This window comes from Xyrauchen texanus, chromosome 40 (assembly GCF_025860055.1).
Source record: "Xyrauchen texanus isolate HMW12.3.18 chromosome 40, RBS_HiC_50CHRs, whole genome shotgun sequence".
Classification (NCBI taxonomy): Eukaryota; Metazoa; Chordata; class Actinopteri; order Cypriniformes; family Catostomidae; genus Xyrauchen; species Xyrauchen texanus.
The window spans coordinates 35457604-35473701 of NC_068315.1; the positions used below are offsets into that span (position 1 = coordinate 35457604).

Below are 16098 nucleotides of genomic sequence, written 5' to 3' on the forward strand. Positions count from 1 at the left end.
ACAACAACATGACGTTGATTTCTGTGAAGTGCTCCAACAAAAGTGCCTCTGATAAGAAACCTCTTGAAGTTTTTGGATTGAAACATGTTTGGTTGTAAAGAGTAACGTCTCTAGTTTGGTTTGATATGTGGCTTTAATAAATGTGTTCATTTTTCACTGATAAACATCAAGTCCACATATGTGCAAAATGAGACATTATTCCCTCAAAAGTTCAAAAACATGAATCTGTGGATCATTTGAATATAAATGTTCTTATATTTGATCACTGTACAATACGGTTCTATTCATTAACATTCATAAATGCATTCTTCTATATTTCATGTGCATTTTCACAAAAGATGAAAAATGTGTTTTTCAGAGGCTTTATATGGCGTTAGGATGAAAATAAGGTGCATTTGTAACTGTTCTGAGATCAGTGCAGACAGAGTCATTCACTAAATAGGGATCAAGGGAGCGTCCTATAGCTCTCTATGCAGTTAAGTGCATTCACTGGTAAAATCGGATGAAAAGTTCAGTTTCAGACTGCAGATGATGTTTGGATCACTCAATAATAAGAATCAGTACATAGATTCACAATTTATAATGGATCATTTGATTTGAATATGGTCGGCAGTGATTGGATGATGCATTACTATTAATCAGAATTATTCATTCAGCTTTCTAGAAAATCAGCTGTAATGTCTAGAACATCTTAATAACATGAATAATCAACACTACTGGACACATAATCAAATATTTCATCAATATAATCGGATTTTCTACATTTCACAACTTAGTCCCGCTGTTCACATATGAGGACATACATGTTTATGAAATCTATTTACTCTAGAATTGTATTTCTATATTTATTGTTGTTTGTTTACTTGGTGCTACTAGTTGACATGGAAAATGCTCACAGCAGTCACACTCGACTCTCAGGAGGTTTTTAAGACAAAGTCTAAATTCATCATGGATAAATGTGAAATCTGCTTTCATTTATATAATATTACATTTCTGTAATAAAACAAAATCCATCAAGTGTTTACTGAAAGATTGTTTACTGATTACTTGTTTAATCTATGATGCTACTTTTGTTTGTTATCGTCACTTTTAACAAGTTGTTTTGTGATGTTCAGTGTTTATCCTGTCATCTGAAAATCATTTTTGTTAATTGTCACCATTGATGAGATCAAATGTTGATTTCTGCAGGTGCTGAAGGTTTATAAATGACATTACATGTCTTAATAACAATTCTCAATATTAACAGTTCTGTTTCCTATCAGTCAAAATATACAATATTTTCACAGAAATGTCACATCATCCTTAGTAATAACAGAATTAGTGTTAATTGGTTTAAAGACCTACTATATTCTCTCTTGTGCCATAGAGATCATGTTGGTAATGGCTGGAAGATAGTGATTAAAAAAGATGTTCTAAAGTCCCAATCTAGAGGAACACTAATCACCATAATGGGGACATTTATTGTCAATAAATAACATGAAATAGTTCTGTGCTGTCCCACCATTTCATCAGTGCTGGTGCTGCTGTGTTGTTTTCAAATCAAATCTTTTTCTAAGTCTTTGAAATCAATTCTAAAATACACTTTCAAGTCTGGACAACATCTCCCAGAATTCATTGCAAAATACAATAACAGGCTGTAATTTATAGAATACAAGATACTATTGTAAAACTTTACTGTACAAATTACAGCAATTTGTTGCAGTGATATGAAAACATGGCAATGCAAATGTTGTGTTGTTAATAAAGGCTGTGTGAGTGAATGTGACGAGTGATGTGACTCACATGTGCCGAGGATTGTTTTCATTGATTTCCCAGAATACTGTGATGTGACTGACAGGAGCCCGGCTTCAAACTGTCACAACATGAAGTGAAAAAACATGTGAATGTGAACATGTCAGTATTTAGCTGTGTTTTTGTCCACTGGATGATTCATTCTGCTGCTATCTTATTGTGTGAGTGCGTGTGTGTCTAACCCTAACACGTTTTATTATCCACCAGGTGAAAATTCCAAACACTTAAAATACCTAATCGTCTTAAAGGAATATTCCGGGTTCAATACAAGTTAAGCCACTGATTTTTGAGATAAGGTCTAAGCATGTTTAAAATCTTAGTTTTAATTTTTTTTACTAATTTAATTTGAAATGGATATATTTGAAGACAAAGTTCTCAGCTAACAAACCGTGTAAGGGAAAAGATTTGATAAAAATACCTTTTTTCTGAAAATTGACATTTATTCATAACTTACATCTTACTGTAATTTGTATCAACTCTGTCAGACACACTTAAAAGCATTTTAATTTCATCCATCCAACAAGAGTGTAAAGTCTTTACTGATCTAATAATGGTGTTTCATAAAGGAGTTAAGTGATTAAGATCATATACCTTTTTTCTGTTTTCACACTATTATAAAAAGAGTTGACACAATGTAATATTTTTCCATCTTAACCATGAGTTGTACACTGGAGCCATTTTCCATTGTTTGTTTTCCTCAGTTGAAGCGGTCTCTATAACCAAAACTAAAATGGCAAAATGTATCCCACAATTCTAACAGAAATTATGGGAATGACAGAGTTGATATATTGAAGCTGTGACCGCACAGACTTAAACATTTAAAGTCTTCCATGGCTCCGCCCCAGAGTCGAAATAACATTTTTGTGTTAATCAACATCATCACAAATGCTGTCGATTGAGGTGAACTTGTATTGAACACAGAATATTCCTTCAAGTAAAAGTAAAGATACCTTCATAGAAATCAACTCAAGTCAAAGTCAAACTAGCTCATGAGAAAAAATGTATGTAACTGATATTGAATGTTCTTAAGTATGAAAAGTACAGCTGATAACACCTATAATAAGTGAGTTGAGCAGTGCTGGGGTCTATATGAGGACATGAGAGGATATTAACCGCTCTGATTCATTCAGTGAGCCAGTGAATGTTCTTCTATGGTGGCCATCTGGTGCACAACACAACCTTACAAAGTAAATGAAAAGGAACATATTGTAGCCACACCTGAAATACACTTAGTTTGTACTGTTTATGTCTTGAATATATGTGAATTTGACATGAACTGTAAATGGTCCACAACTAGATGGAACACTGAAAGAGGGACCCGAGCAATATTTAGTTACCAGAATGTCACAGAGACTCGGGAGTTACTCATGTTACTTTCATGTAAATGATCAATAATAAACTGAATCACGTTCATAATCCATTAAACTGTACCTCAACGATTTCTCCATGGGGCCTCTATGAAGTCATATTGGGGTATTTATTATGTCATAGTGGATCTGAGGTCATAATAGGGTCTTAATGATGTGATAATGGTGCATCTGTGATGTTATAACAGGGTCTTTATGATACTATAATGGTGCCACAATGATGTCATAATGGTAGATCTATGATGTCACAATGGGGTCTTTATGATATTATAATGGTGCCACGATGATCTCATAATGGAGTCTTTATGGTACTTTAATGGTGCCTTTGATGATGTCAAAGTGGTGGGTCTATGATGACATAATGGGGTTTTTATAACACTATAATGGTGCCTCAATTATGTCATAATGGTGGATCTATGATGTCATAATGGGGCCTCTGTGATGTCATAAGGGGGTCTTAATGATGTTATAATGGTACCTCTATGATGAAAAAATGGTGGATCTACGTATGATGTCATAATGGGGCCACTATGATGTCACAATGGGGTCTTTATGATATTATAATTGTGCCTCTATGATGATAAAACTGTGGATCTATGATGTCATAATAGGGGTTTCCTCACACAAAATGATCATATTGCTTCAAAAGTATTGGAATACTATATTGTAGCCTCCTTGAGATTTTTTAGCTGATCAATGGTTTGCAGACTTCACTGAGCATGTAAACTGCACATGCCTCTTGACCTCATAAATAATATAAATAATAACATAAATAATAACGTGATGATGTTGTCCTCTAAACATCTCGTATTTAGTGAGGGTCATCACTGAACCTCATAAAGTTTACATTTGCTGCTGTTTTTTTTTTCCGTTTAGTCATAAACCTAATAAAAGGGTCTGGAGAAATGTATTGGAGTAAAGTATTCGTTTTCTTGTAAAAATGGAATTAATTAAAATTGAAAATAAACTGAAATATTTATACTCGAGTAAAATGCAATATAAAAAAGTACACAAGTACATTAACAATATATTTGTATTCTTAACTATTGGCCTACAAACCTCTTTAAAGTTTCACCAGAACAGGACTGCAAATAACCCCATCCACCTTAATTCATCAAGAATGCAGTATTCCTATAATACACACATATTGTAATTTATGATCAGACTAATTATATTCATTGAAATACAATAAGAGTGTTTGCACACCTACCAGCAATATGTACTGGCTGACAAATTTGTACTGGTATATTGCCTACATCTGTCTAAACCGTAGAACAGCACACCAATGAGGGCACAGTTTGCTCACTTGTTTTGGTCTGCTTAATTGGAACGAAGCAAATACATTTTAGGTCTGAAAACATCCTCAGGTCCAAAATATCCATCAGAGATAACGTCATGTTTATTGTCGTAACCTCCGTTCCCCGAGGGAGGGAACGAGACGTTGTGTCGAATTAAGTGACACAAGGGGTCTTCCTTGGACAGCGAATCGTACCTCTGAACCTGAGAAAAGGCCAATGTCAAGCGGGGCAGCGAATGCCAGTCAGGTTTTTGCACAGAGGAGCCGAAAATGAAGCACCGCCATTTAAGTGCTAGGTCTAGTGCTGTCGCAGGAGGGACTGAGCGACTACCACTGAAACGAGGCGGGAGCCGGGCGAACTGAATCGCGTAGCTGAGTCGGATGGTCCTGGCCAACCAGCGCGACGGATTGGGAAGTGAGAGCCATGCATCCAAACTCTGTGCGAGGGGCACTAACGGGACGATCGATTTGACCGGGCGGGTAATAATGCATCAGGAGGCAAAAGAGCGTCCCGAGGCTTGGGTGCTGAGAAAAGACTCAAAGCACTTACCTTGCTCCACGCACCCAGCAGGGGGCGGGTTAGAGACTAAGGAAGAGGTCCTAAGGAAGAAGTCCTAAGGAGGCGTCTTCGGAACTCGTCAGCGCTGGCCTGCCGGGGCTGAGCAGTCGCGGGGCCGGAGGCGAGGGAGCTGTGTCCGGGGAGTTCTAGGGCCGGGGTCCTGGATGACCCGTATCGTCTTCATCGAAATTTGTCTTGGGCTACAGTCACTGCGACACACACTTACAACAAACCACATAAAATATACACTGAGTATAGACAATACAAACATGCCTCATTACACTGTACCATGAAAACACACAGTGGGAATAAAAAGTGTACAAGTAGGTAGCAGTCATTTGTTACTGTTTAGCATCTTAATGGCAGCTGGCATGAATGAGTTTTTATACCTCTTTAACCTGCATTTCGGCATTCTAAATCGTTTACCTGGTCTAAGCTAAGGATAGCAGTATCATCAGAGAATTTGACAATGTAATTGTGTGGATATTTACTCACACATTCATTGGTATAAATAGTAAAAAGGACAGGGGAGCTCACACAACCCTGTGGTGCCCCTGTGCTGATGGATTTTGGGTCTGAGACTGCCTGGTGTACTTTAACATATTGTGTCCTATTAGTTAAAAATGAGTAATACCATTCAACGATAAAAGAGCTTACACCCATATTTTTAAGTGTCTCAAGTAAAATAACTGGCTGAATCGTGTTGAAGGCCGAACTAAAATCTATAAAAAGTGCGTAGGCCTTCGGGTCCTCCAAATGCTTTAGGACTAAATGGGTGATGCTACTTATAGCGTCATCTGTACTCCTACCCCGTTTATAGGCAAACTGCCAGGGATCTAACCTCTTATTGACCTCAGTTTTTAAGGTCAAGAAGGAACGACGCGGAGGGCAACTGAAGTGGCATCCACCTTCAGGAAGGAGAGCCACGACCGCAACGTTGCCATGGACATGTTCTCGCAGTGAGAACATGAACCATCCACGAACACCGCCTCTGTGTGATCGCTACCCAGGCACACAAGGCAGCGTCTGTGGCCATCGTTCTTGGAGAGAAATCGACCGCATCCGGGAACAACACGGGGGCTGAAAGGTATCTTGAAAAAGACGCGTCCTGAAAAGGACGTTCAATGCCGCTGTGTATTGCTCTTTTGTGAGTGGAAAACTCAGACTCTTTTAGAGGAAATACAACTCTTTTAGGAGGACACACTCTTTTAAACAGAAAGAAAGCGCTGTTGAAGCGTCCAGGGGCGTGAACTGCACAGTGTGCAGAGAGAGAGACGCCAGCTGGAAATGCGCCGTGCGGATCCAACAGCAATGCTTCTCGCTGGTAGAGGTGAGTGGAACAGGAGTGAAACTCAGCTGCTTGCTGCACAACCATTTGGCTCCGAAGAAAAAATCTGACTGGCATTCACTGTCCTGCTTCAATTTATACCCATATATCTGGGGCGGGGCATGCAAATTCTGTCTGCCAACTTGACATTGGCCTTTTCTCAGGTTCAGAGGTATGATTCGGCATCCAAGGAAGACCCCTTGTGTCACTTCATTCGACACAACATCGAGTGAGTGACAGAAGGGGAACACTAATCACCATTATGGTAACTAACTATTTACTCTATTATCCCACAATGCAGTGCAACTGTTATTTTATTCAGTGATTTCACAATAAAATTTTAGATACATTATTTTATTGAAACAAATTACTGTTAAAACTTGTACAATCCTGGCACTTATTATCAGTGCATTTTTTAAAGATATACAGTACAATATCACACAAAGACAAACACGATCAGAGGAGAAGTGTCACAGTACTGTTATGTAATGACATTCCTCCACCAACTTATTCCTGCAAATTAGATCTAATCCCTGCGGTAGATGTAACTGTGTGACGTTGTACTTATAAAAGCATGTTTTTGCCAGAATTCAGTCAGGTGATGACATCATATCATTCCCACCCTCAGATCTGTGCTGAAAATACTCAAGAGAGGAGACACTGGTAACAGTAACTTCAACAAACACAGGCTCCACTGGAACACTGACCCTAATGGGAACGCCTCGGCAGGACAGATCAATCTATACTTGTAGTGAAAGAAAAAATGTTTGTGTCCTTTTTATCATCCACTAGGTGAACACTAAAAGTTTCATTACATGAAGTAACAACACACCCCTCCTCAACAAGCAGCATTATTTGAGGTATCATTCCACCCAACCAGAATGAGTAACGTGCCAAAGTTTACATTTACATTTATGCATTTGGCAGACGCTTTTATCCAAAGCAACTTACTTACAGGGACAATCCCCCCGGAACAACCTGGAGTTAAGTGTCTTGCTCAAGGACTCAATGGTGGTGACTGTGGGGATCAAACCAGCAACCTTCTGATTACCAGTTATGTGGTTTAGACCACTACACCACCACCACCACTCCAATTTGAAAGCACTGAGGTGATCTGATATGCAGAGTTTAAGCCAAACTGCCAAACAGTTTAATACTTGCAGTTGGGGGTTTGTTCAAATTGTTGAAAAATATGAGCAATAGTCTTAGTAATGCAAGCATGAGCAAACACCACTAACAAGACACGTGGACTTGATTCATTCATTTTGACCCAATCGGGAAGTCACAATACATGTAAGAAATAATAATAGCAGCTCTATATTAAGGAAAAGTAGACCTCAAAGTAATCATTTTGTTTCTTATATTACTGAATATTTCAACAGTTACATGGGACCAATTCTTTTCATATTTGTATTAGGAATAATGTGTTTAAAGGAACAAAAAACATATTTTTTCATCTATTTTAATATCGTATTGTAATTTTATTTGTCCTCTTTACTGGTATGGAAAACAGAAGCTCTGACATTCTGATCGTCTTTTAAGTTTCACAGCAGAAAGAAGAAATGTGCAGCTTTTTTTCTCACAATTGCTTTTACTCCTTATTGAACACAAACAATTGACTTGTGTTGGGGTACAGTGGGGATAGTTTAATATATCACACTATAAAAATAATGTTGATAAATAATTTATGCAATGTGTTTACACCAATATATATATATATATATAAACACACACACACACAGTATATATTTATGAAATACATACAAATATATGTAACACAGACCTAGATAAAAGTGTTTTTATATTTCTACCTTTTATTTATTTTTTTCAATTATAGTAGTAATATATTTAAAAGAATAAAAAAAATAATTGATTTAAAGACTCAAGCAGCTCAAGCATTTCACATGTTGATTGATAAGATCGTGAATTTGTGTCTCTTTGACATCATATGTGACTGTATTCCTCTCAGCAGAGGTCTGTTCCATGAGGGTACTCGGGGTTTCAGGATTGGTTTCAGGCTTCACTGGTCCCATGATGCAGCTCCTCAACTTTCTCTGTTAACTCAGGAGTCAGTCCTGACTTTAAGATTAGATTACGCTCGTGCACGTGAATGAGTGACGTTTGCAGCGCACAACCAATCACGTGAGAGAACAGCTGTATATCGATGCGTAAGGGAATTCATATTGACCCACAACAACAACACACAAGCTTAATTCAAATGATTTCAAATATAAAAGCTTTTATATATATTTGAATTAAAAAATTATATATAATTCAAAAATATTAGAAATAAATATAGGCTACTATTGATTACAAAATGAATAGAGACTATAAAGATGAATATTCTTCTAAGTTTATTTTCCTTTTTCCAAATCTATCAGTTATTTTATCAAAAAGTGTTTTTAGAAAATGAAATAAACTACTTTATAAATATATTTGGAATAATAGGAAAAATACAATTAGTCGTAAAATTCTCAAGTTGTCAAAAAGGCTCGGAGGACTAGAATTCCCAAATGTAATAAATGATTATTAAGCTGCCCAAACTCAACCTATATCGAAGAATTTAAAGAGAACTGGAGGAAGACAGAAATGAATCAAATATGGGAATCTATTAGTATATCCCTGTTCCTGCCCAAACAAAGCAACACATTTAACTCAATAGATCATATTTGTATTAATAGTTCTTTAAAGAAATGAAGAAAGATATAGTTCACTTACAAGAAATTGCTAAAGATCCTGATTTCATGCAGAACAGATAAAATAAAACATTGAAGTATGTGGCAGATAAAGTCTGGAAAGAGATCAGCAACTGATAAAGGAATTGATACTTTTCATAACAATACGAGCTTTCAAATTCACCATTTTTTAATTATTTAAAGGTAAAAAGATATTTATTAAAGAAGTTCAAGTAAAAGAAATAAAAAAGGAAATACATCCATTAATAAATTATATAATTGATACATACAATACAACTAATCCAATAAACATTTTAAGAATTTTAAAGAGTGCACTTGAAAGAGATATACAGGACACTCTGAATAAAATGATGCCATTGTCCTTAAGAAATAAAACTGACCAAAATAAATGGAAGGTAATCAATAAAGAATACAATAAATTGGCATGCAATAATAAGACGTATTTGTTCTTTTTACAAAACACGTATTTTGTGTACTGCTTATATTATTATAACTTCAGGTAAAATACTGTATGCTCATCTTGATGAAAGAAAGAAGGGGTTAGGGTGGCATCACCCATATGGCTTAAGAGGGTAAATGAAAAGGAACACTCTATCAGCTGAAAATCTACATTTAGATTCTCAAATCAATCATTTATCATGAAGGGGCAATTTTGTGGATTTCTAAGATGTTATTTGTGAAGTGTGCTTTGAGGGACACTGGGAATGATTGCGTCAGAGATGTCATTTTACTCACAGCTGATTGGTTCAGCCCCCGTTATGGAGCAGGTTAGCCGTGTAGTGTAAGTTACTAAAGTGCCGACCAACTTTCATGGTACTTAAAACCTGAGGCAAACTAATCTAAAACGTACCTGGCTAGCCACTGAATCCAGCTTCATGGTACAGGCCTCTAGAGCGCGCATGGGATTTGTTGTCATTGGATTTAGACACATGCTGGAGGCGTGGCCTCCTTGTTTACCTACGCGCTTCGTCCCACCCACATCACTGACGTCATGAACACTCAATAAATCAGCGATCGTGTTTATTCTCCTCAGGCTTTATAAAGCAACACTGACTCCAGTCCTGTTTGTCCAGTGACTTCTTTCACTTCGCGACAGGAAGAGATTTAAGCCATAAGAGTCGCAGGAGTTGTAAAACAGTTAATCAGTCATTACAGAATAATAATAATAATAATAATAATGATGGGTCTATCGGTTATCTGCTTTTATCTAATTGTGGTGCCGTTGCTGTGTGACGCGCGGATCTCCAAGCGCTATGTGATCGGCTGTCCGGAGCGCTGCGACAAGAGTCTGTGTCCGCCCATACCGGCCGAATGTCTGGCCGGAGATATCCTCGACCAGTGCGACTGCTGCCCGGTGTGCTCGTCCGGTGAGGGCGAGCCCTGCGGCGGCACGGGGAAGCTAGGAGACCCGGAGTGTGGAGAGGGTTTGGAGTGTGCCGTGTCTGACGGAACCGGAGCCACGGCCACCGTGCGGAGGCGAGGAAAGAGCGGCGTGTGCGTGTGCAAGAGCCCGGAGCCCGTGTGTGGCAGTGACGGGGTGTCCTACAGAAACATCTGCGAGCTCAAGAGAGTCAGCAACCGGGCGCAAAAGCTCCAGCAGCCGCCCATCATCTTCATCCAGAGAGGAGCCTGCGGGAAAGGTTATATGTTGTGCTTTATTTACACTTTAAAATCCTAATGTGCTTCCTATCTAGTCAGCATGTTGGGGCATTTTCATAGTCAGAGAAGAAGAAGAAGAAAAAAGAAAACTATTGCACTGCTTAAATAGCATGTTTAGGGATTGTAGTCTTTTATGATTTATTTATGATGCTCACATAAGAAGTCATGCACTTTCTGCATATTTCTTCCCAACATTGTTATAATGGAGGGTGCCAAACGGTAGGACCGGCACTGCTTTCTAGACAGAATGTTTTGGTATATTATATTACTGCCTACCTATATGGCATGTATTGGACGTTATAGACTGAAAATACCTTAAAGTTGGAGAGTTATGGAGTATGAGTAGAATTCACTGCTCAAATCTCTTTCTGTGTTGATGTATATAAATGTAGATTGCAATTTTGGGTTTATGAACTCTAGATGAGGGTACCTGAGAAGTCGTAGGCCACTGCAGGTTCAAGTTGTAATCAACTTTATGACACAAATGCCACAAATTAAACTTCAGTCAAACTACTCTTTAAAAAACAATGACACTAATAGTTACAGCTAATCTACAAGCTACTAACAAAAAGTGGCTAACCATATTGAAGCTATTTTAAAAAAGAACAAATCTTTAGATATAGAACAGATAGTATTTGTAATATTAACGATTGCAGAATTTAATAACATCATCTGATGGTTATATATTTAACTAAGGTGACATTCCCTAATGAAAATGAACCATGATTTTTGTTGTAAAACCACAGTAACTTTAAAATGAGCTATAGTTACTACACAATTACTACAGTAAAACCATGATTAATTTTAGTAAGTGTTAAACAAATAAGGTGAAGGCATTAAATTGAACATATGAGGACATACATGTTTATGAAATCTATTTACTCTAGAATTGTATTTCTATATTTATTGTTGTTTGTTTACTTGGTGCTACTAGTTGAAATGGAAAATGCTCACAGCAGTCACACTCGACTCTCAGGAGGTTAAAGATCTTAAACTACAGTCATAGTACAATATATTGTACATTCTACACAATTACTACAGTAAAACCATGATTCATTCTAGTAAGGGTTAAACAAATAGGGTGAAAGCATTAAATTGAACATAAATGTATATTTAATATACACTAATAAACTTGAAAACAACCTATTTTCTATAACTGAATCGAAATATAGTGATAAACAGCAGCAATACAATAAAATATTTCACTTAAATGATTCAGTTTCCCCAGTGCTACATGAAAGACAGGATGGTTCAGGTGATTGTGTTTGATTCACTCAACTCAGTTGATTCGTTCACAATATAGTGTGACAAATGAAGTGTTTTGTGATGATAAAGCGCTACTCGCTGGAAAATGAAGCTCGTCTCTGGAAAAGTGTCACTATATTGTGAAAACAGCTGAACTACTGTCACGCTACTGAAACATGTGGTGAACTTTGTAGCGTTGCTGCTTTTGATCAACTCCACAATTCTGGACTGTAAATATACTAATATTTAATAAAATACTGACAACTTTTGGTAAAAAAGTGGTCTATTTTATAGACTGCACTTAATATTTGACTTGTGTATACAATGTATTAGAGTGTTGCGTTACTAGCTTAGCAACATGCTAACAGTGAACTCATTTGAATCAGTTGTGACTCCAGTCTCGTGTGCACTTCTCATGAGTAATTTGTGTAGTGTGCACAGTTGCAACTGTGTAGAGTGCTCCAAATCAGTCACTAATAAGGTTCCATTTCAGTTCAGATGCTGCCTTAGAAGAGAGCTGCCTGTGTACGCATTAGACAGCAAAGCGGCTCACCAAGTTTCGGAACAGAGCTTAAATCTACACAACATTTTTTGTGAACATTATGTCCAAGTTTAAGTCACACTGAAGAAGCCTTAACTGACCTGAACATGGTTAATGAGGTTTAAGCTGGCCTTTATGCCAATGGACATAAAGATTTCCAAATCAAGCCTGGTGCTTTCGTGTAAATCCATGCAACTCAGCTTTCTACGTATTTCCTTTGGCTCAGTAGTTGTAACCCGCACAAGAAGAGACAGTCACAATGCAAGTCAAACTGCGTTTTATTGCAGGCAGGCAAAAGTACAATCAAGGGGCAAATCCAGTGAAGAGTAGTCAAGGGGAGCGAGAGGTCGAAGCCGGGGAATCAGAGAGAGTAAAGGGGGCAAATCCGGGAGAGTAGTAGAGGGGAGCGAGGGTCAAAGCCGGGGTAAACAGGATCAGCGAGACGGGACTATAGGGAGCAGGGGAACAAGGGGAGCTGGCAAGCTAAGGGGTAAACGAGAGGAGTTTCAGAACTAGACGAGACTAGCGGGGGGCAAAGACACGGGAAACTAAATACAATAACCAACCACCGTGAGACGAAAGGGTAGTGATATATATAGGGGCAAGTGCAGGTGTAAACCATGACAGGTGATGAGACGAGTGCAGGTGAAACTAATGTGCCGGAGTGCAGATGACGCGAGTGCAGGTGGTCATAATGTTCTGGGGGATTGGAAACGCGTGAGAAACTCGAGGAAGGGAGATTGCCTACGAGCATTTGAGCGAGTAGGAGCAAAGTGGACGTGAGGGCTCGAGCGAGCAAAAAGAGCGTGCAAGCTCGAGGGGGCGGAACGAGCATGGGAGCTCGAGGAGGCGGAGCGAGGGAGCGGGGTTTGTGACAGTACTCCCCCCTCTAAAACGGACGGCTCCTGACGGCTGCGCTCGGTTGCGAGGAAGTGGTGCTGGACAAACCCAACAAACAAAAAACCCTGAACAGACAACCCACAAAATTGAGGGCAGTCCAAGGGGCACAGAGGGAAATGAGACAGTCCATGGGGTCAATGGGCAGTATCAAGGCAAGGTCTGGGGGAACATAGCGGACAGGCGGGTGGTCGGGAGATCTAGGGGGCAGCCGTAGGGCAGAGACTGGGTCAGGGGGTCTGGAAGGCGACTGCAGGACAGGGACTGGGTCGGGGGGTCTGGAAGGTGACCACCAGACAGGAACAGGGTCAGGAGGCCAGGGAAGAGGCCACAGGACAGGGAGAGTGTCAGGGGGCCACCGGACAGGGTCAGGGGGCCAGGGAAGAGCCGTGAAAGGCGGTGCCGTCAGAGGCGGCACTGTAGGCGGCTCTGGAGGTGGGGTTCTGGAAGGCTCTGGAGGTGGAGCCGAAGGAGGCTTTAGGGGCGAAGGCCTGAAAGGCTCTGGAGGTGGAGCCAATGACGGTGGCGCCGTGGGAGGCTCTAGAGGCGGAGGCCTGGAAGGCTCAGGAGGTGGAGCCAATGGAGGTGGCGCCGTGGGAGGTCCCCGAGGCGACGACCTGGCAGGCTCTGTAGTCTCGGGGGGTAGAGCCGTAGGAGGCCCGAGAGGCGGGGCCATAGAAAGCTCTGGAGTCTTTGGGAGCAGAGCCATGAGGGGCTCGGGAGGTGGAGCCGTGGGAGGCTCGGGAGGCGGAGCCGTAGGAGGCTCGGGAGGTGGAGCTGTAGGAGGCTCGGGAGGCTGAGCCGTAGGAGGCTCGAGAGGCGGAGCCCTAGGAAGCTCTGGAGTCTCTGGGAGTAGAGCCGTGAGAGGCTCGGGGAAAAAGGTCGTGGAAGACTCGAGAGGCTCTAGAGGTGGGGCCCTGGAAGGCTCGAGAGGCTCGAGGGGGGGAGCCATGAAAGACTCAAGAGACGGAGCCCCGAGAGGCTCGGGAGGAGGAGGAGCCCTGGAAGACTCGAGAGACGAAGCCCTGAGAGGCTTGGAAGGGGGTGGAGCCCTGAAAGACTCGAGAGGGGAAGCCCTGAGAGGCTTGAGAGGGGGAGGAGCCCTGAGAGACTCGAGAGGCGAAGCCGTGAGAGGCTTGAGGGGTGGAGCCATGAAAGACTCGAGGGACGGAGCCCTGAGAGGCTCGAGGGGAGGAGGAGCCCTGAGAGACTCGAGAGGCGAAGCCGTGAGAGGCTTGAGGGGTGGAGCCATGAAAGACTCGAGGGACGGAGCCCTGAGAGGCTCGAGGGGGGGAGGAGCCCTGAGAGACTCGAGAGGCGAAGCCGTGAGAGGCTTGAGGGGTGGAGCCCTGAAAGGCTCGAGAGGAGAAGCCCTGAGAGGCTTGGGAGGGGGAGCCCTGAAAGACTCGAGAGGAGAAACCCTGGGGGGCTTGGGAGGTAGAGCTCTGGGAGGCTCGAGAGGAGGAGCCTTAGGAGGCTCGAGAGGAAGAGCCCTGGGAGGCTTGAGAGGAAGAGCCCTGGGAGGCTTGAGAGGAGCCCTGGGAGGCTTGGGAGGAGGAGCCTTGGGAGACTCGAGAGGCGGAGGCCACGAGGGCTCTGAGGGGCAAGCAGAGGCTGGCAGAGCCGTGGAAGACTCTGAGGGCGGAGCAGAGGCTGGCAGAGCTGTGGAAGACTCTGAGGGCGGAGCAGAACCCGGCAGAGCCGTGGAAGACTCTGGGGGCGGAGCAGAACCCGGCAGAGCCGTGGAAGACTCTGGGGGCGGAGCAGAACCCGGCAGAGCCGTGGAAGACTCTGGGGGCGGAGCAGAACCCGGCAGAGCCGTGGAAGACTCTGGGGGCGGAGCAGAACCCAGCAGAGCCGTGGAAGACTCTGAGGGCAGAGCAGAACCCGGCAGAGCCATGGAAGACTCTGAGGGCGGAGCAGAGGTCGGTAGAGCTGTGGAAGACTCTGAGGGAACCTCTGCGGTCTTGAGCACAAGACGAGACTGGGGAGAAGGGGCCCTCTTCCTTCTCTTGCGTCCTCGGCCAACAGGGGATGTGGCCATGGGGACGGTCGAGGCTACAGGCGCTGGCTCGCCGACCGTGGCGGGCATGGGCGCTGGCTCGTTGGCCGTGGCGGGCATGGGCGCTGGCTCGTTGGCCGTGGCGGGCATGGGCGCTGACTCTCTGGCCGTGGCAGGCATGGGCGTTGACTCGCTGGCCGTGCCAGGCTTCGAGACTGGGGCCGTGACAGGCTTCGGGACTGGGGCCGTGTCAGGCTTCGGGGCTAGGGCCGTGTCAGGCTTCGGGACTGTGGCCATGACAGGCCTCGGGACTGGGGCCGTGTCAGGCTTCGGGACTGGGGCCGTGTCAGGCTTCGGGGCTAGGGCCGTGTCAGGCTTTGGGGCTAGGGCCGTGGTAGGCTTCGAGACGGGGGCCGTGGTAGGCTTCAAGACGGGGGCCGTGGTATGGAACGCTGGTTCAGTTTCTGCCTCCCCCACAGTAAACGAGGAACCAGCGTACAGTAGGGCGAGGTCAATAAACTGAGCCAGGTTGAGAAAGCAGCGACCACCATGCATGAATGATGAGGCTGGCTCATTCAGTCCATATTGAAAAATGTCTTTTAGAGCCACCTCATCAAAATTCACCTGGTTAGCCAGGGCACAAAAGTCAACCACATAAGCCTCCAAGGGTTGACTCCCCTGACGCAAACCCAAGAGTTGGGCCACTGGGTCCATAAT

The 16098-nt window shown here is 42.6% G+C and overlaps 1 protein-coding gene across 2 annotated transcripts in view; it reads left to right on the forward strand.

Annotated features, from left to right (window-relative positions):
* Positions 1-10081: 10081 nt before the first annotated feature.
* Positions 10082-16098, forward strand: part of LOC127633543 (serine protease HTRA1B-like) — a 63425-nt gene continuing 57408 nt past the window's right edge. For both annotated transcript variants that reach the window (XM_052112716.1, XM_052112717.1), the window contains exon 1: positions 10082-10677. In XM_052112716.1, the coding sequence (XP_051968676.1) occupies positions 10215-10677 (463 nt within the window). In that variant the 5' untranslated portion in view covers positions 10082-10214. The remainder of the gene's footprint in view (positions 10678-16098) is intronic.